At 43.6% G+C, this 21389-nt stretch overlaps 1 protein-coding gene and 4 non-coding genes across 5 annotated transcripts; 1 reads left to right on the top strand and 4 right to left on the bottom strand.

Moving 5' to 3' along the window:
- Nucleotides 1-508: 508 nt before the first annotated feature.
- Nucleotides 509-1814, bottom strand: LOC131891989 (uncharacterized). The gene is made up of 2 exons (XM_059241700.1): nucleotides 1678-1814; nucleotides 509-1610 (listed from the first exon to the last, which is right to left on the bottom strand). The coding sequence occupies exons 1-2, from the start codon at nucleotides 1709-1711 to the stop codon at nucleotides 1129-1131; spliced, it is 516 nt and encodes a 171-aa protein (XP_059097683.1). The 5' UTR covers nucleotides 1712-1814; the 3' UTR covers nucleotides 509-1128.
- Nucleotides 1815-4557: 2743 nt separating this feature from the next.
- Trnah-gug (transfer RNA histidin (anticodon GUG)) lies at nucleotides 4558-4628 on the bottom strand. Its single transcript has one exon. It is a non-coding gene; the product is annotated as a tRNA-His (tRNA).
- Nucleotides 4629-12958: 8330 nt separating this feature from the next.
- On the bottom strand, nucleotides 12959-13040 carry Trnas-cga (transfer RNA serine (anticodon CGA)). Its single transcript has one exon. It is a non-coding gene; the product is annotated as a tRNA-Ser (tRNA).
- Nucleotides 13041-18757: 5717 nt separating this feature from the next.
- Nucleotides 18758-18829, top strand: Trnac-gca (transfer RNA cysteine (anticodon GCA)). Its single transcript has one exon. It is a non-coding gene; the product is annotated as a tRNA-Cys (tRNA).
- A 1417-nt stretch (nucleotides 18830-20246) lies between these two features.
- On the bottom strand, nucleotides 20247-20328 carry Trnas-cga (transfer RNA serine (anticodon CGA)). Its single transcript has one exon. It is a non-coding gene; the product is annotated as a tRNA-Ser (tRNA).
- Nucleotides 20329-21389: the final 1061 nt, after the last annotated feature.

Below are 21389 nucleotides of genomic sequence, written 5' to 3'. Positions count from 1 at the left end.
TGACAGCAATACTCCATTCCCAGACGATTTTACAAGGACAGAGAAAACCCCCTGGAGTTTCTAAGACCTCACGAGTTCAAGATCGAGTTCGGGATGTCGAAGGAGGCATTCAAAATATTTTTTGACAAGATTGCACCTCTTTTAGAGAGAACAAGGCAAGGCACAAACCCTCAAGTTCTCCCGCCGGTTCTTCGGTTTGTCGTGTTCCTGCATTTCCTTCGAACAAACTCATTTCAACGGGCTGTTGCTAGTCAGCACTTTGTTCGTGTGTCACAGCCTGCCGCTTGTCAGACAATCAATGAGGTCGCGGAAATCATTGCTAGTTTCGTCCCGGAGTACATTCAGTTTCCAGGAAAGGAAGAGCAAGATTTCATTGCGGAAGCATATTACCAGGAGTCCGGAATACCCGGAGTGGTCGGCATTGTTGATGGCACTCACATCCGCATCAGAAAACCCGAATGTGCAAATCCCATTCCAGAGCGATTTTCAATCGCAAGCACTACTACAGCCTCAATTGCATGATGGTTTGTGATCACCAAAAACGGATTCGATACTTTACGAATAGTCATGCTGGATCTGCTCACGATGCTCGGATCTGGAATGAAAGTCGTCTTCGATGTCAACTTGAGGACAACTTCTCCGTTCAAAAACCAAGATTCATTCTGGGAGATGAAGGTTATGGATGTTCCGATGTCTTGTTGACCATGGTTAGAAGCCAACAGCTTGCCCGAGCCACTGACGATGACCTAAGGCAAAAGATGGTGCTCTACAACCAGGCTCTAAAGACAAGCCGAATCAAGATAGAACATTGCTTCGGGATTCTTAAGAAGAGGTTTCCGACCCTGTTATACGAGTCCCGTTGTCGAAAACTCCAGAACACCACTAACATTATTGCTAGCGCTGTTGTACTACACAACATGCTCATTTCTTATAGACAACTGTACGACCCAGCCTTGCCTCATGGTCTGAGTGAGCAAGGATTACAAGACCGTTTGCAGGACCAGGATATGGTCGAAGTTCACCCTGAAGGTCGTACAAATCAATTTCGTGTTCGTGATTTCATAATAAACAACTATTTTTAACATATCCCCGTTTTATTGGAGAATGCACTCTGTAAAGGGTATTTTTTCAATTAGGGCGGGTGATCAGTCGCTGCTTAGCCAGTTCAAGGTCAATCCGGCATCGCTCTTTCTCCATCTTGAGCATGTCTCTCTTGATTTCGAGGACCCCGACTTCTAGCTCTGCCACACGTGCCTGCGACTCTGCCTTTCGGATTCTAAGGATCTTCTCCTCCTTGGCAGTCTCCAGCATTAAGAGGTTCAGCTCCTTTTCAGCTTCGGCAGCCTCGGTGCGCATCTCTCCCGTTCTCTTGACATGGCTGCTTTCTTGGAAGGCTCGAGCTGACAGGTATTGACCAACGGCACTACTAGTGGATTGACGTTTGCGACGAACTGATGGTGGAGGATTTGATGAGCTGGTACTGGGCACAGGTCGAACTTCTTCTTGAGCCTCTGCTTTTTCGATCAACGAATCCGGCGACTCTGTTCTATCGGGGATCGTAACAAACTCCACCTCGTTCAAGTCGATTTCCTCCACAACGTTGTTCGATTCTTTAAAAGATGTTTGCTTTTGATAAACCAATCCTATTTGTTGGAGTACACGTAATTTTCGCATTACCTGGCTCTGCTGCTGTCAGGTTGTTGTAATTCATAGGGTTCCTCGTAGTCTCGCTGTCCGCCCCAAATCCTGTCCTGACCCCATCCTGACACGTCGATAAAACCCGCTCGTCCTCGGAGTTCAATCTGCAGGCTTGCAATGGANGATTGCTGCACCATGTACAAATTCAGATTAGTCTTGTTGATCCCAATTTTTTCACAACACAAATTGCGTCCAATCAAAACCATAGGGATATCAGATCGACCAATCACGGACAATAGGAATAAGCAAATGCTTGTTCAAAAGGCAAGCGGTCAAGCGGACAATTTATTGATCGCTTATCCGCGTTGAATGGCACCAAAATTTGAAACGGCAATGCGGATAGGGATAAGCTGTCAAGCGGTGAAGCGGAAAGATCCACGAAAATAGCACCTTGTATGTAGCACGATCGTGGATCCTGGGACAGGACAAGCCCTGAATGTGGTGGCCGCCATTAACGTGGGAGATTTTTATCACGCTCGAGTTGGATCGCCGCTAAGTCAAGTCCGTCTTTTGATTCAAGTTGCGAACATCAACCAGATATGATTGCGGTTGTTCAAAAATGCGATTTTCTTAAATTCCATCGTTTCATCAGGTCAGCTAATGGTACCTGTTCAATGACTTTAGCATTGATCCGATCAACATTTCCGAGGCCCGGCGGATCAATCTGGACTGACAAGTGCCAACTTCCTTGGTTTACCCGCGACGAATGAACCGAGGGAGCTCCGAACAACCCCAAATCGTTCCTTTGAGCAGTTCCTCCGTCGTTTTCGAGGTCCTGAGTCCAACTTGGGGCTATGGCTACCTTGAAACCGGAGCAGAAGTCACTGGGGGAAGATGGATGCTGGAAGACTGTCCGACTTGCCCAAAGAGCCGTGGCAAGGGTCACCTGTCTGGGGGGCCAAGGTCCAATAACCGGAGGTAAGCCATTGATTTGGAGCTAGACCCTTTTGTTTCATTCTGGTTCTGAATGATTACGCTCTCTTGACGTGTTTCAGTGCCGTTTATGGACGATTACATCTCTTGCGAGGAAGAGATTTTCGATCACGTCACCGAGGTATCGGGAATAGGTAGCATTCGAAACCTTCCAGAAGCCTTTCATCAAATGAATAGATAATCATCATACAACCAATGCTTAAATGATTCTTATTTCCTGGACAATCGCTGCATTTGACATCGAATATTTCCAGAGTTTTTACCCCAGCATGCGAAGGCAATACAAAAAAGTTATACTTTTATCCCAAATCTCTTTGGTATGAACCCAATTTTAATACAGGTCTCTCTCAACATCACATACAACAGAGTTCAAAAATACTCGTGATGGACTTCAAATATCCACTTTTGCGCGAGAATTGAGCCCCAGGAATAATAAATTCATTATCGATAGCTATCATGAAGCTACAAATAAACCATACTCATACATACTTTTTTGTCAATCTTCAACAAACGTTTCACATGCTACAATTTCATTCGAACTTTTTACCTGATGCAGCTCCCATGTCCTCATTTTTACACTTTTGATCATTTAATCTTTATTCGCACCTTTATAGTGTTATTTTGCACTTTATTTAGCACATTTGGCCTAAAACTGTGGTTTTGTCGCAATCAGAACTTTCTTTGCTTTAGAGTTGGTTTCAAGGTTTGAAATCAAAGACTGCGGCCAAAATAAAGACATAAAAAGCTTGATTTTGAACAATTGATGTCAAATATTAAATTGTGCACGCCAAAAGTAGTTCAACTTTGATCGGCAAGGAAGAACAGAAATGAAACGAGCCAGTTTCAAGTCAAAAGACAACCTAAGCAGGGCGCTAAGATAATTAAGCAGCTCAAAAAAACGCTACATAGCTGCCTTCCTTACCTCCTCCAGACTAATTGTTTAATCTTTTTAAGGAAGATAAATTTCTACTTTTCTTCAGTTCGATCAATATAAAAACTAGATCAATGTTGCGGATCTACTGTTGGGAAAAGAGAAAAAATACTCAAGGGGGGAAGGATTCCTTGACCCAATTCAGAAAACGTTATGTTAATTTGTTCCAAAATTGAGGCAAAATTCGGACTTTTTAGAATCCGCTTTTCAAATTTCTACTACGGTGAAAAAAAATTGAGTATCATTTCTTTTTAGATTTTATTTGCACCTTTTCTTACACTTTATGGCCTCTTTTTGCACATTTTTGGCTCATATTTTGCACCTATTTGTCTCCAAACGGCTTTGCTATTTTGCACGTGCCAAGTAATGAAGGTTCATGTGTCATCCTTGTTTTGAGATATTCACGATCAATATGGATCCAAGATTTTGTTTCGATATCCCAAGTGGTTCCGTTGGCATTGAAATGATTTTCATCTGTAGTAGAAACTCTGAAGTTTGCTCATGTGATCGTCACAAGCGATTGAACGCCTGTTGCGAAGTCACACTGAGAGTGAGGTACGTATAAATGCCAGCAAATTCTCGGTATTGTTGCCATTGCTGTTAGCTTGAACGAGCGCAGCTTTGTTTCATGAAACGAAGCTGGGACTTCATGCAATTACTCGGGAGGAGGAATTGTAATGTCGGCACAAGTTTGTTCTTACTTCGTCCGGCTTTCCGTTTGCCTGACAATGGGGCACCCCCGCATGGTTTCGTGAGTGCATATTTTGAGATGCGATTTTTACCCAGTTGCACCTACTGCGAGTATCAGATAGTTTCGTGAATGCACATCTTGAAATGCGACTGGGTAAAATTTAGTACTGTCGCATTTCAAAATTTGCGTTCACGAAACCACGTAGGGGTGCCCCATTGACGCTCACAATTCGAGACGTTGTTTGGAGGAACGGAAAGGGGCGACTCCTATTCACGTTTTGGTTAACTAAAACGAACGGTCCCTCTGCCGTGACCAGGATTCGAACCGGGGTTCTGCGACCACAACGCAGCGTCCTAACCACTAGACAATCACGGCTTGTTGGCCTTTAAGGAAAAGAGTAAATTTTGTACCATTTTATCACTCCAAGCAGTAGGCCCAAAAAGTCTATTAAGATACAGTTGAACTCGAGACATGAGGACTGCAGGGGATGACAGATCAGCTGTGCGACCAGCTACTACGCAATGTTGCCGGGGCCTTAGCTCCTTCACTTTTATATATGTACAACATCAGCTCTATGCAATTTTCATATTATTCATATTTTACGATAATTTGATGCAAAATTGTAACCATCACACACATTGGATAAAACATGAACAATTTTGAAATCTATGTTGTTAGATACCACTATCCTAAGAGCTCCAATAACTTTAGCAATGCCCAAAACCCGCAATGGCCATGAATTTCTCTCTATGTAAATTCATCCAGATGGCGTTCCAACATATAGGATTGCTTTCAAACTGCCTTGATAGTGGTAAAAGAACAACAGTTCTTTTCGTTGAGCAGAGAAAGCGCCTTCTGATTTCACAGAGTCTTGAGCCATTAAAAAGTGAAAACTGATTAGGGGAGCAAAACCATTGACAGAAATAAGTAGAGGGGATTCCTGGCATTCATTCACTTGCAACCAGGAGTTGCTTCACTGATGGAATTCCCACTTAGAATGAAAATTGCTTTTGTCTCAATTTTTATGGCACGAATCATAATCTTTGGAGAGGAATGGTCTTGAAAAGCCTCGTATTGCAATCAATGCTTTGAAATCGGCGTTTCTCTGAACTAAATGTTGTCCTCACCCATCAAAGCAGGAGTAACAAAATCATTGGAGTGGTGACCATCAATTTATTTAAATAAAGTTTTAAACGCATGTACACAAAATGAATCCCAAGTGACCCCGAAATTCGCAAGACCGTTTGATATAAGCTAGTGTTTTGTCTCAAGTGAATATTTACAGCAAGGGCCAAGCCGTCAATATTAGTTTCATAACCAAAATTACTACAAGCTTGCGCTCTGACTTACATGGGACATTCCTAGATTTGTTCAACATTTACATCAGCCAATGTTTGTTCTGGACTGTGTTTTACCAATGTGTTGTGCACTCTGGATAGCTCATGTTTTTCTTGAAGATGGGAAGCCACTCAAGGCCACTCATATTGCTATGCGAGACGATGAGACGATGCCGTTCCTTTTCGTGTTTCAGCCCCAAGACCAATTCCTCTCCCATTACGCTATGAAGCCAAGCAAATGCTTGATGAGCTTGTGGAGCAAGAGATTATTGCTCCAGTCTCCGAGCAAACCGATTATCCACTGACAATTGTTCGCTGTTGACCTAAGAATTCTGAACAAGTTCGTGAAGAGACCACACCACCCAATTCGGACCCCAAGGGATGCTGTGTCAACAATCCCACACTATGCCAATCTATTCTCGTCGTTTGACGCCAAGAGTGGATATTTTCAAGTCAAACTCGATGAAGAAAGCCAACTTTTGACTATTTTTGAGACTCCTTATGGTCGTTTCAAGCACCTCAGAGCAACGATTGGACTTGCCTCTGCTGCTGATGAGTTTAAAAGGCGCACTGACGAAGTTCTGTCTGACTTTCCTGGCCTATCCAAGGTCGTCGATGATGTCATCATATTTGGGGGTTGATTTCGATCAAAATTTGGCTGAAGTGGAAAGTTTTTTTAGCTCGCTGCTCCAAGCATGGCATCACTCTCAATTGTTCTAAAGCCATGATTGATTTATCATCGTGCAAGTTTGCAGGATTTATTGTCTCATCCGAAGGCATCTGGGCTGATCCTGAGAAACTTAATGCCATTCGTGACTTCCCTGTCCCCACCAACATCACCGATTTACGGGCTTTCATTGGTCTCGCCGAACAATTAGCTGGTTTCTCCAGCGATGTTGCGTCACTTTTGATGCCATTACGTCATCTCTTGAGTGCGAAAAATGCCTTTTAATCACAGTGTTGCCCGCGAGGAAGCGAAGAAAGCTCTTACCTCTGCCCCTGTATTGACCTCTTTCTGTCCCAAGAGGCCGACAATGCCACACACCGGATTCATTCTTCAACAACAAGATCCTGATGGAACTTGGAAACTTATCGAAGCTGGATCTCGTTTTATTACTGAGACTGAGAGTCGTTCTGCTTCTGTAGAACTCGAACTTCAAGGAGTTTGTTGGGCCTGGAACAAATGTCATCGTTTTCTCTTTGGCTTACCCGAGTTCACTTTGGTTGTCGATCATCAGTCTCTCGTGTCAATTCTCAACAACAAGACGCTTGATGTCATTGATAACCCTTGCATACAAAGGATGAAAGCCGACACCTCGCCCTACCTCTTTCAGACCGTTTGGAGGAAAGAAAAAGAACACCGCGTTCCTGTTGCATTATCAAGACCACACGTTTCTGAACCTTCAGCTGAGGACGTTGAGGACAGTGATGAGATTTTCGGTGCACTGGTACCTTCCATGTCGATTGCTCAAGTTATCCAAGATGAGCAACAGGTTGCCCGTCTTTTGAAAACACCGCCGATGCCCTCCTCAACCAAATTCTCGTCTCCGGTAAAGCCGACGCCGAATATTCAAGTCTTATCGATTACCTACAATCGTTCAGAGCTTCTTCTGCTGATACCAAAGTGCCTGCTCAGCTTGTTGCTTATCGTGCCATTACGGACAATCTCTCTGTCGACAATGAGCTCGTTCTCTTTGGCCATCGGATTGTTATTCCGAAGCCTTTTTGTCGTCATGTTTTGGATCGTCTGCACGCTGTTCATCAAGTCCTCAATAGGACTCTTTGCCGAGCCCAATCTTCCGTTCATTGGCCAGGCATTACTACCGCTATCAAGCCAACGTGTGAGAGCTTTCAATTTTACCGCAATTCCTAGGTTAAAGACCCAATGTTGGTTGAACCTGATGCTACCAAACCTTGGGAATATATAGATGCCGACTATATCGAAGTCAAAGGTCATCATTACTTGGCCATTGTTGACAAGTTTAGTGGATGGCTGGAGCTTACCGATTGTGACCGTACCTCTCCAACCGCACAGATGACCATGAAGTTTCTGACCGCACTTTTTTTAAGGCATGGCCGCCCAAGAATTCTCCCAGAGCCACCCAGTTTCTTGCTGTCGCTACTCAAGATTTCCTGAAAGAATGGGGAATTGTGCACCGTGTATCCTCGCCTTTGTTCAGTCAGTCCAATGGTCTCGCTGAAAATGCTATTCAATCTCTCAAGGCTATCGTCAAGAAGTCTAAACCTGTTGAGGCGAGTTTTTTAAACGCTCGTATCTCTGAGTTAAGGCTTGGACGTTACCCAGAATGTACTTGCGCTCACCATTTTAAGGAGTGTAGTTTTATACCGGTGAACGTCCAAACCCTTAACTCCGAGGTGCGAGCTTTAAAAAACTGACCTCTGGCGATGATCGTCTGATTGCTCTTTTGGACCAACGGAACAACATGAGAAAGGCTAGCGAGGGGAGAAATGACAGACGACGAAGATAGGATGTCAATACGCGACCATTGTCACCGCTTCAAGTTGGTCAAGACGTTTTCGTTCAAGATCCTAAGACCAAGTTTTGGGATTCTAAAGGCAAGATCATCGAAGTCCAAGACAACCGAATGCTCCTCATTAGAATGAGTGATGTTGGTGTTCGGTTTCGGAATCGAACGTTCGTCCAACCTCCTCCTGCAAGTCGTGAGTCAAAACCAGTACCTCAACCGACCCAATCGTGTGCGATCCCACCTCGTCGTCAGTCGTTGAGGTCAAGAAAGAAGTCCGATGTCCGATGCTCGTTTGGACTGTCCCTGCCCATCCATGCTGGTGGGAAGAACGAAAAATGGAGGGAGAGGCTGAAGAGGTCTTGGAGGAGTGGCTGAGCTTGGGTCCGGAGAAGTGAAAGTTGGAAGGGAGAGACCCTTGATGTTGGAGGGGGGGTTGCTCTTCATCTTTTTGAAGGCCATGTCCATCTCGGGATCCGTGAACGGCTGCAAAAGGGAATGGTATTCTTCTGCGCAGCCCTGGACCTCCTCCACTACTGTTTCCGAGGTTGATGCAAACAGTTCTTGACAGTGGAGGAGGAATTTACTCACGGGAATCTCCGAGTTGGTGGTGGGCTTTTTGGCACGTTTGAACTAGAAATCTGGACTTCATGATCTTCTCAAACACCTTCGCAATATTCGAAGTGAGAGAAATCGGCCCATAGTTATTGGAGAGCGACTTATCTCCCCGTTTAAAAATTGGAACAACGTTTGCTAGTGAAGAGGGAAACTTGCCCTGATCCAATTGCAAGGCATCAAGAATATGTAATGACCAGGGCTTGGATAAAAGAATTAAGTTTTCAATAAATCTTAAATTTTTTGGAGATTTTATTTGGCCGGACGGTTGGTTCATCTATTCCTCATTTTAATTGAGATTTGATATTGAACTATATTGATGCCAATAATTTTTGGTTCATTGATTATTAGTGAAATAATAAGTTTGCCATTTGACACATCATTTCTTGTATTCTCTAATTATGCATTAGACTTTGGTTAGACCAGAAAATGACAGCTCTGTGGGAATTTGGCATGCAACACCACCAAAGAATCGCCTTAATGGGGATTAAAACGGACTCTACCAAATGCAATAAAGCATTTGGCATTCGGAAAACTTCTTAAAGACCTTTATGTTGGAAGTAGAGGCTAAAGTAAGATAATTGCAACGTCAACAAAACTGAGTTTGTCTGTGACAAGACCGTTTTCTCGGTACTTCGCATTTCATTGGTTCTCTTCAAGGTTCCAATATTTGCAAACCCGTCCATGTCATGTTTAAGAAAAAAACCTTTATTGGATTTCAACTATTCCCTTCCAAGTCTAATTATTTCGAAGAAAAGTTCAAAGAGCTCATTTTACACCTTCAATTGCTTAGACTCCCTCAAATTTGAAAAGCCGCACTGTCTAGAGATTGTCTGATAGCTTTAAGGTTGCATAGTTCAGGGTCCCTTTTAGCTTTATTTCATGCTTCATCTCTTTTTACAATTTACAATTACTGGATTCGAAGTGCTCTTCAGCCTTTTTGCTAGTTTGCAACTCTTTTTGAACAAAGTCTTCCTATATTTTGGAATTTTAGTCCGTGTCCTACCTTTCAGAACACAGTCAGGTATTGCTAGATTGGAGCAAATTTCCTCAAAAACTGAAACTAATTCGTTAATGGCTGCATCTATAGACGAGTTCTGTTTCAAAATTGAAACCAGGTCCAGTTCTCCTAATCTGTTTATAATCAATGGCCATTGTTCATCTTTAAAGTTGAACTTAGCCAAACCGAACTTTTGGCCGGTTTTACTCTAGAGCACGCCGGCTTTTGAGTTATGGACGACCCAACTCGAGAACATGATGATCTGGCAGATTATTAGGTGTCACATCGACATACTGGATCAGATCAGGGTCATTGGAAAAGACCAAATCCAGAGCGCTATTCTCTCTAGTGGCTACACCAACTTGCTGGGAGAAATTGCGCAAGATCGCAAACTCCTCCAGCTATTCAAACGATTGACATGTCGATTTCGAAATGGGAATATACCCATCGAGACTAGTCTCCCACTCTACGACGCTAGCCGGAAAATTAAAGTCCCTTACAAAGAAAACTTTCGAGCAAACTGCCTGATCCAACTCATTTCCAGTGAATTGGAGAGCTGGCATAAAGGTGCTTACTGAACAAGAAGGGGGTCTATACATTGTTACAATTACAGATCAAGCCTTCGGATATGACAAACTAGGCCTCTACTTCTCCATTCGACATTTGTACACGACTAATTTGCAAATCCTTCCTTACATATAGGCATACATCCCCATGTGGGAATATGGGATTATCAGGGCTTATTCTATCGCAACTAACTAAATTGAAACCATCTATGGTTAGTTCTTCATCTAAGACCCCTGGCCGAAGCCAGATTTCTGTTATAGAGATGAATGAAATCTCTCTCAATGGCTAATTCTTCTAAGATCTTAACTTTTGTGCTGTCTTTTTTAGAAATCAGACAATGCACGTTCAAATATAGCCCCTTTACGGGCCTCTCTTTTGACGGACCAAGTTCACAAGATCTTGGACCATCGTCTCCAACCGTAAAAAATCCCTCTTATCAACAAAGGTACGTTCTACTGGAGGCAAAGCATGCGCTAATGGGAATGTTGCAGCTACATTAGAAAAGGAACGAATTTTGGGAATAGGGGTGGGGCAAGGAATATTAGGGAGGAGAGTGTTTATAGGAATGGTTGTAGATTGGATATTTGAGGGAGGAGGAGGGAATTGGGAGAAAGAATGGGAGATAGGAGGAGAGGGAGGGAGGAAGCTAAACGGGTTAAGGAAGGGGGGTGGGGTAGGATTAGGTTTAAGAATAGGGTCAGCTCAAAAATACGAAACTGAGCTATCCTAATTTCTCGCCTTTCTTTGCGTCCCTTCTACGTGGACGTTGGTACACCGTACATTAAAGCACGTCTTAAGTCTCATGGACTGACAGCATATTTTCCGGTGGAAAAAAGGGCCGAACTTAAAAAAAAATTTGACACAACTTTGGGTGGTCAAACTGACAGCCTTTTCCTTTTTCAGGACAAGGCTGCTTCCTGTAAAGAGGACAAACTGTCTTCCCCACACCTGCCTTTTCCTTCTCTTTTTCAAAAGGAGGTACTACTCCAACCTCTATATTGGTCACATCAGTCGACTTCTAAACTACAGGGTGAGCCTGCTCTTCAAGCAGAACCCTGGTTTCTTTGACCCAAGCAGCTAAATAACATATTATCTCTGAAGAAAGTCATAGGAATGACGTTATGGTATAGTCGCGCAACTCGAATCGTCTCGTTTGTCTAGCCAGCCGACTGACATGAGGCCGAACAGGCAGGGCAAGAACGGGCGATTTTCTTGGTTATTCCGACAAACAGGAAACTCGTTCTTATTCGTGAAAATTCCGTCCTGAATGGACGTGGTTGTGGCAACCTCCACCACACCCTGCCCATCGGTTGCCAAAGACTTTTCATTATAATCTGGTTTCTGTTAATCCGTACTGCCGTTCTCGGTAGTCCCATTCGTCGGATTTGGATATTTTCACTTGCAGCATTCATGCTACAATCAGAAAAAAAGATCTCACAATGTCTTCTTGCGTGTCCTTCATCATGGAGATGACTCAGGTAAGAGAAATATGTATTTCATTAGAAAGAACTGAATAAGAAAGCCTCTATAATAACCGGCTTATTGACTACGGAAGGATCCCTCCCAGCTAAGACCAAGTCCCAACATTGTCTAGCCTTTTTACCGACTTTTCCAAAGAAAGCTTCCATCATGAATGTAGTATAACTATCAATTAGCAGCAAAATCAAGAGACTAAGAAAACGAGGAAAACTCAAAGGCTAAACAATATTGTCTTGAGATATAGAACAATAAAGCAAACTATATTTGTTGCTACGATCGTGCCCTACATTTTTCACCTGATTTGATGTTGCTTATTTGTTTGACCTAAGGATAACGACCAGACTCTGTCTGGTCTGTTGTAAAGGGATTCGCAGTTCTTGGATGAAATATTCCTCTTACCAATGCTTTGAAGATGAACACCAAAAAACCACAAAGAACACCAAAAAATTGGAACAGCGTGAGCTAGCTTTAGTGAGGATGGACACTTGCAACGCATCAAGTACTGCTGTATTCCTTGCCAAGCCACCAATAGTTTTACTCGCCTCTTTGTGCAATAAATATCTAGTCATCAACCACCATTCGGACATGCAACATGGCGCAGTCGGCAGGATTCGATTGGGGCCAGCATTGTGCCATGGATGAAAGCAACCGATGCAAACTGAGCCTGTAAACGGAGCCCGCTACTTTTCCCGGGAGATCTCACTTCCCCGGGTGTCTAGTCAATGTTAACGTTTTTAGTCATGAGTCTTATCTAAATTGTTCCTGTTCTGGCTCCCCACTACTTCCCCCGGGAAGGGAAATGTTGTATTCCTTGTCTTGTCATCAATGGTTTTCCTTTATGCTCACTCTCTCACTGCTCTCCATAGTTTCCCCTTTTCCTGTATATATACTCGCCTCTCTGTGCAATAAATATCTAGTCATCGACCACCACTCGGCCATGCAACAAGTACCTCGGCCATGCAACAAGTACGAGTACACAGGAGCGTGAACCAGTGAGCATCTCATCAGAGGATAGATAGCCTGTTTGTTTCCGTGACCGAAGCCACAATCCGGCATAGGTAGATTGGGGGAAGATAGTGAGTGTGTGCCTGCCTCCGGTCAAATGTGGACATTTGGAGTGGTTTAGACCAATATTGATTGAACAGTGCGGTGCATCTTGAAGTTATTCTTAGAGGACTCGCAGAGTGCGACAAGACAAGACAAGAGATCAAAAGACACCTTCGCAGTCGGCAGGATTCGAACCTGCGCGGGCATAGCCCATCAGATTTCGAGTCTGACGCCTTAACCACTCGGCCACAACTGCTTGCTTCTCACCCGGCCATTTGGACTACATATTTATTATTGGCATGTTTTTCTGCACTTTGCGCATCATGGTTTAAAAACTCTGATTTATGCACTAAGCTATGCACAAAAAATTAGAAACAGAGCAAAGATTATGCTCTGAAACCTAAAATATGCATAAAGCGGGTCAGTCAATTTTGCGAATTACATTGCATTATCATTTGATTGATTCATTTGATTGCGTTTGTGACCTTAAGTTAGGCATAATGAGAAGAAAGTGTAAACAAGGACGTGTGATCAATTGCTCCTGTCGTTCTTATTTTTCTTTGCCGATCTCTCGAGCTATGTGAATACTTTTGTGCTTGGTGAAATACTCGTCGGTCGTAGGAAGTGACACAGAATCCGTTTTTGGTGAAAAAACCGTGCCCCGCCCTCTGGGCGTGGGACAATCTGGAGAAAATGTCACAATTGGAAACAAGTACCCAACACCTAGAGGCCAGCGTGACCGATCGTACACATAGCCCGGTGCAATCATATGTTAGTGTGGCCAAGAGATCATTTCCATGTCTAGTGCTCGATTTCACGAGTGAACCTGAGAGTGCGTTTCTGCCTTCTCCAGTGATGGCCGATTTTCTTTTCGAAAGCTTACGACTTGAAAAATCAGAATTGAAAGCATTAAGGAAGATGGGAGGCGTGAAGCTCACCGTGAAAGTCCAAACTCAAAGCGAAATTATTGTGAGAGAACGATTTGTCGAGACCACTGAATTTGAGAGGAATTATGGCTCGACGTTGTGGAAGTGCTCAGTTCGTGGTGGGAAGAAGAACTCAAATCTCAGGTTGCTTAATGTTCCCGAGGATCTGTCCAATGAGTCGACTATGATAGGAGTAAGGGCGTTTGCCCGACCTTTGTCGAGTATTGCTGAAGAAGCTTTCGGTGCTCACTCAGACCCTCGTCTTATAGGGATTATAAATGGGAACAGAACTGTCTTGATTGAACCATTTGGTCCCATACCAGATTTCATTGAGGTCGCGTCCAGGCGAATCAGAGCCATCCACAGGGATCAGCCCAAAAGATGCTTCAAATGTAAGCAGGAAGGTCATCTCAAGTTTGAGTGCACAACAAACGTCGATTATGGACTGACGCACTCAAATGCTAGTTTGTTTGAAACAATATCCGAACGGAGACTGCAGAGTTGGAGCCATCCGAGTCAATGGCAATGCAACAAGGAAAAGAAAAAGAAGTTGGAGAAGGCGACCACGAAGAGGACGGGACTCACTGTATTGTCAAGGACAGGAACTTGAGATCTGGACGAGAACGGAAGAAACCCACGGGCGATCAATCATCAAAAGATAAAAGAGATACATCCTTAACGAGTAAAGACTTGACGTCTCTTAAAGACAAAGCCATTGCCACTAAGGTTAAGAATCAAGCAATGTCAAAAGCAAAAAAATAATATGGCGCCTACAAAGATAACAAACCATATGAACATGAGGAGCCATTGCAACCAATGGAGAGACCTAATGACTTTGCTATTATCGAATGGTCTAGAGTCCACATCGGATTCGGAAACTGGGACATCTAGCATGGAATTGAATCAAGATGTAGAAATCTTATCGCCTAGACGAATGCCCTCAAACAGGAAGAAAACAAAAAATGTCTAGGACAACATCGTTCAAATCAAAAACTAACAATGCCAACTCAACTGTTGTACTTTAATAGCAGAAGTATTCTGAACAAATCTGTCGAAATCAGTGCTTCATTAAAATCAGTGAAACCTAGTTTGGTATGCATCACAGAAACCTGGCTGTGCTCGGACTTTCCTTCCCAGTGTTTGGACTTAAACGGATACCATGTTGTGGCAAGAAAGGATAGACTTGACACCTCGAGGGGCCGAGGAGGGGGTGTAATGATACTGGCTCGCTCGGATACTGCATGTGTTGAGATTTCGGTGGATGTCCCGTGCGGTTGTGCCGTGTTATATAACGACGTGAGGATTCATTGCATATACTTGTCTGCAAATGCTACAGACATGGAGAGGGAAGAACTGAATACCTTTTTGTCAGAGACCGATATTGATGGTGATTGCATAATGGTTGGAGATTTCAACATGCCTAGAGTAGATTGGAACGGTGCCTGTGGAGGGGGTGATGATAGTCAATCATTCATAAATGCAATCTCCGATGGTTCATTGATACAATTGATCAGGGGCAGTACTCACGCTAGAGGAAATACCTTGGATCTGCTCCTAACAAACGAATTGACAACAATGAACAATTATGAAGTGAGACCTGACTTAGCCATAAGTGACCATCATCCCCTTCTGGTGACTTTAAACACCGCTCGGGTGATGCCTGGAACGGACGAGCTAGTACCAAATATTTCGAAAGGAAAATACGAAGAGTTTAGAGAGTACATGAACAACATCAATTGGTTGGAAACGATACCTCACTTATCGGTAGAGGATACATGGCAATTTGTCGAAGATTCAATTACTTGTGGAATGAAATTGTTCATTGAGTGGAGAGTAAGACGTGAACATGATCGCCCCCCTTGGCTAAGTGTCAGTCTTCTCCGTCTTATAAGAAGGAAGAAGCGCTTGTGGAATCACTTCAAAAATACGGGTTCAATGAGAGACAAGGAGCGGTTTGCCGCCTTACAAACGGAAGTTCGAAGGGCGCTTTACAAAGCTAAGGAACAATACAAGGACCGTCTGGGAGATGAGCAAAATAAGCGAGCGTTCTACGGATACGTCAATTTCAAGAAAAAGTCAAAGAATCATGTTGGGCCGTTGAGGAACAGCTTCGGAGTATTAGAAGAAAAGAGTCAAAATATGGCAACTGTATTAAATAATTATTTCATCTCGGTTTTCGGCAACCCGCCTCACCAAGTCGGGGATGACAAACGCTCATTGGCAACTAATGTTCGAGGACAGTACAACATAATGTATACTGACGTTCTGAAAAGGATCCAAGCCCTGAAGAACTCAGGAGCGAAGGGCCCGGATGGTATTCCGAGTGTGATTCTGAAAAGACTTGGAAAAAGTGTTGCTATCCCCCTCGCTATGGTATTCAACCAATCCTTGCATTAGGGAGTGATTCCCCAGATGTGGGGGAGAGCTGATATTTGTCCGCTGCACAAGGGTGGAGATAAAAAAATAGCAGGAAATTATCGCCTAATCTCGCTGACCAGTGTTCCATGCAAAATTTTCGAAGGCATTATGAAGGACCGCATAATGCTACATGTTGAAGAAAATGCAATCATTTCGGATGATCAGCACGGTTTCAGAAAGGGAAAGTCGTGCTCGACCAATCTAATCCAATTCAAAGAGTTCCTAAATGGTGCATTAGAGGATGGAGAGTCAGTCAACGCTATATACTTGGACCTTGCAAAGGCATTTGACAGGGTTGACCATGCCATATTGATAAGGAAACTCGAGCTTGTGAACATTCCGGTCTCAGTCATTTCATGGATTCGACAGTGGTTGTGGCATCGACAACAAAGAGTCGTTTTAAATGGAGAATTTTCATCTTGGAGAGATGTAACTTCGGGTGTTCCTCAAGGAAGTGTTTTGGGGCCAATTCTCTTTCTTTTATTTGTGGAAGATTTGGGGCGAGATCTCTCGTCAAAAATCTTACAGTTCGCCGATGATGCAAAGCTCTTTCGGAGGGTAAACTCGTTTGAGGATCACTCTTGTCTCCAGGGAGACTTGAATCATGTATTGGAATGGGCGGAGCGAAATAGGATGGAGTTCAACGTGGCAAAGAGTTCGGTGATGGTATTTGGGAAGGAACGTGTTCCAGCCATTTACACGTTAAATTCTAAAGTGATTCCGTTGGTCCAGACATAGCGCGATCTTGGAGTGATCTTTGATCCCACCCTGAAGTTTAGCGCGCACTCGTCCTCCGTGGCTCTAAAAGTAACCCGTATGTGCGGCATCCTGAGACGTCATTTTGAATCGCGAGGTGCAAAAACCTTGAGGAACTCACAACTTATGAGCGCCCTTTGCTTGAGCATTGTACTCAGGTGTGGTCTCCTTTCCTTAAGAAGGACATAGTAGCAGTGGAGCGAGTACAGAGAACCTTCACCAGACTCTGCTTTCCAAAAGAGCGGAACCTCGCGCCAATTGAGCGTTTGAACATACTGAATTTGGAACCTTTACAAGTGCGTAGGCTTAAGTGTGACCTTCTCACTCTCTTTAGGATTCGTTTAGGCCTAGTGACAGTGGACGAAGATATGTCTCCCGTCCTTGCATTGCATTATCATTTGATTGATTCATTTGATTGCGTTTGTGACTTTAAGTTAGGCATATGCCCCCAGTCATAAGCTTTGGACTACAAATTAGCAACAGCCCAGCTTGTTTACAAGCCTGAGCATATTTTTGTATTGGTGGTTGTAATGAGTTTCGATCCGGAAGGTCAGCTTTTTATCTAAAAGGACCTCGGTCAGGGCTCCCATCACAAGCTAAAGAGAGTACAATATCAAAAAAAAACTCCTTAGACGAATGGCAAAAGGCGACCTTGCTGTTCTAGGTCTCGGAACCAGGGCTGCTTTATAACTTGTTCTTGATCTTGTATCTTGTGTCTTGATTTTTCCACCCGTTTTCGTTGGAATGGGAGCCCTACCAGAGGTTCTTCAAGCTAAAGCTAAATAGCTGATTTTCCGGATCCAAACCCATCACTAATTGGTGGGTGCTAGCGTCCGTTGGAGGGAGGAGCCTCCTTGCCGGCAAGCAAAGTCGGTCATCACACACCTTCAATTTTTCCCAATAGGCAATGCCATTGTGAGGCATCAAATTGATTCTTGTCTGCGGGTGGAGTAAGGATCTAAAAGTTTTGCTGAGAAAGGTCAGAGACAGGAATCAAACCGGGTCCGTCCCTCTCTCATACTAGGGCACTTCCGACGGCGGGATTTGAACCCACACCATCTGTGAAGAAGACTTGTGTCTTGTTAGCACTGCCCAAATGCATCACTGGCCAGGTCTGTTGGTGACTAAAGACAAATTTTGATTGCAATCTGTCTCATCAAACGGTGGGTGTGGCTAGCAAAGCGTAGTTTTTCATCTACGGACCTCTTAGTTATGGGCCCAACATGCTTCCACTGCGCCCCTCTGCTGTTGGTGTCCATGAGGCCAGTTATTTTACACTCTTTTTTGACTAGTATGTATTGATATACAAACCAAATCAGCTCCTACGTAATTTAGAATGACAACATCTTGTCGCACTTGACCTGTGTTTCAAGCTTTGCTCTCTACCTACAATCAATAGTACTGCACGTCTTCGTTGTGCTCCATGCTACGCAGCTCAATTGGTGCATCCCAATGGGCCTTTCAAATTGAATACAGATAAATACATACATAGGATATGTAGAGTTCGGGTACATCCATCCATACATACGCACATACATATGTACGTACATTCATTCCAAAAGGAGAGTCAAATGATTGAGAATGGAGCGTTTGTATGTTATAACTCTTGATGAAAACCGGGAGAAAGGGCCGGCCTGGCAATTGAGTTAGGCAATAGTAAACTGACCAGTGTTAGTGTTGGTGTTGCTGTTTGATTATACTTTTCTATTAGGATTAATTAGGTTGGTTCAATTGCACTTGCAACTGGTATACCTACCTAACCAAGGCGTGGAGTTGGCGATAATAGCAGATGGTGCTCAACAAATTCTAGTCGAACAAATAATGCGCCAAGATTGCAATACAAGTTAGTGAACGAAACTTGCCTCTGCACAATGGGGATATAGCTCAGTGGTAGAGCAATCGGCTGCAGTCCGATAGGTCCATGGTTCAACTCCGTGTGTCCCCTGCCTGAGTCATGCCAACTTTTGCATTCCAAAAAGAGTCCCTTTGTGTGTGGAACAGGGACATGTGAACCCCATATTCAGATGCTTTAAGAGGCAAGTCTTAAAAGAAGACCACGCCGTCTAGAATGTTTTGTTGCATTAAGCATCAAGCAGGAAAAGACCGAGCCTACTGTTCTGTACGTTGCAGAGCTGCTCCATGATGAAAGAAACATGTGTTTGTTTGACTCCTACTTGAACAAGTAACTGGACGGCAAGGAAACAACTTTAACCCGTCAAAGCACAAGTGAATTAGTAGGTTTCGCCAAGAGAGGAATAATGAATGACAGGTAAATATCCAATGGATGGATTGACAGCTTCATCATATCGACGTGACCAGCGCAAGATGGAATTCATCGCTTTGATTTTGGTCATCTTCACTCAAAATGTGTACTCTTGAGGACATCATTCACACCTCTTGACTGACATGCCTTGGCAATGAGTTGTGGCTATTGAGATTTACATGTTTCTTAACACTTTTTTTGCCGCTTTTCTACCCAATGCAAAGGAATGAAATTCCAAGTAAGTTTGGAATGCACCATCAGCTGTGGCAAAATATTTGGTCATGTAATGAGTAACAATTTGCCGCCCTAGCGCTAGCAACCCTAGACCTAGGGCATACGTCAATCTTAAGAGTGTTGGTGCCCGGTTTAAAACAAGCAACGACTTTACTTGGAAGGTCTTTTGTCCAAGAAATTGGCTCTGAACCTACCACAATAGATATCACAAGTAATGCCTCTCCTATCAGGATTGCTAGTGCTAACTGTATATTTGATTCCTTGGTTAGGGTATTGTCAGCATAAACACTTGAACACTTAAAGGATTTGGTAACGTGTGTACATTGGATGACTGCTGTAAAATCCGAGTGCTCCCATGGGAGTCTTTCCCAATCACTCAGGTGGTGCATACCTTCCATCTGTACAACTTGTACATAAAGCTGTGCAGGCCCCTTTCAATCTTGCTCAACCCTGCTGAGGTTACCGGAGCCCACGCAGGAGATACATATTCCCAAATCGGGCTGAACAAAGGATGGATAAAGAGTTTTCATCATTACTGGATTTCTAGATTTGGACGTTACTGTGCTTTAAAAAATGGCAAAATTCTGACCTTGTCCCTTGATTGATTGCTTTCAAACTAAAGGTGTGCATTGTTTTGCAAAACAGAGGATAGATAGCTTGTTTGTTTCGGTGACCGAAGCCACAATCCGGCACGGGTAGATTGGGGGAAGATAGTGAGTGTGTGCCTGCCTCCAGCCTCCGGTCAAATGTGGACATTTGGAGTGGTTTAGACCAATATTGATTGAACATTGCGGTGCATCTTGAAGTTATTCTTAGAGGACTTGCAGAGTGCGACAAGACAAGACAAGAGATCAAAAGACACCTTCGCAGTCGGCAGGATTCGAACCTGCGTGGGCATAGCCCATCAGATTTCGAGTCTGACGCCTTAACCACTCGGCCACAACTGCTTGCTACTCACCCTGCCATTTGGACTCCATATTTATTATTGGCATGTTTTTCTGCACTTTGCGCATCATGGTTTAAAAACTAAACCTAATTAAAAACTAAAAAATTAGGCACAAATCCAGGGCCAAAAAAGCAAATCTGCTCTGAAACTAAAAACTGTGCTTTAAATTAATAGCTGGTTTTCAAATCAAACAAAGTCGGAAGAGTGGAAAATTAGTGAAAACCAATGACCGCGGACACTAAAAAGAACAATTTGGAAACCAACAAAACGGCCAAATGGTAGGTAAACCGAACCATAGNAAAGGGAAAGTCGTGCTCGACCAATCTAATCCAATTCAAAGAGTTCCTAACTGGTGCATTAGAGGATGGAGAGTCAGTCAACGCTATATACTTGGACCTTGCAAAGGCATTTGACAGGGTTGACCATGCCATATTGATAAGGAAACTCGAGCTTGTGAACATTCCGGTCTCCGTCATTTCATGGATTCGACAGTGGTTGTGGCATCGACAACAAAGAGTCGTTTTAAATGGAGAATTTTCATCTTGGAGAGATGTAACTTCGGGTGTTCCTCAAGGAAGTGTTTTGGGGCCAATTCTCTTTCTTTTATTTGTGGAAGATTTGGGGCGAGATCTCTCGTCAAAAATCTTACAGTTCGCCGATGATGCAAAGCTCTTTCGGAGGGTAAACTCGTTTGAGGATCACTCTTGTCTCCAGGGAGACTTGAATCATGTATTGGAATGGGCGGAGCGAAATAGGATGGAGTTCAACGTGGCAAAGAGTTCGGTGATGGTATTTGGGAAGGAACGTGTTCCAGCCATTTACACGTTAAATTCTAAAGTGATTCCGTTGGTCCAGACATAGCGCGATCTTGGAGTGATCTTTGATCCCACCCTGAAGTTTAGCGCGCACTCGTCCTCCGTGGCTCTAAAAGTAACCCGTATGTGCGGCATCCTGAGACGTCATTTTGAATCGCGAGGTGCAAAAACCTTGAGGAACTCACAACTTATGAGCGCCCTTTGCTTGAGCATTGTACTCAGGTGTGGTCTCCTTTCCTTAAGAAGG

Source organism: Tigriopus californicus, chromosome 12 (assembly GCF_007210705.1).
Source record: "Tigriopus californicus strain San Diego chromosome 12, Tcal_SD_v2.1, whole genome shotgun sequence".
NCBI lineage: Eukaryota > Metazoa > Arthropoda > Copepoda > Harpacticoida > Harpacticidae > Tigriopus > Tigriopus californicus.
Note: the sequence above shows the minus strand (reverse complement) of the source record. Positions and strands in the feature narration are given on the sequence as shown.

What these genes read in the sequence shown, in the direction of transcription:
- LOC131891989 (XM_059241700.1), bottom strand. Translation starts at nt 1,711, where the DNA reads ATGAATTACAACAACCTGACAGCAGCAGAGCCAG. An exon ending in CCTGACAGCAGCAGAGCCAG is followed by an intron (nt 1,611 to 1,677) that starts GTAATGCGAAAA and finishes CATCTTTTAAAG; the next exon opens with AATCGAACAACGTTGTGGAG.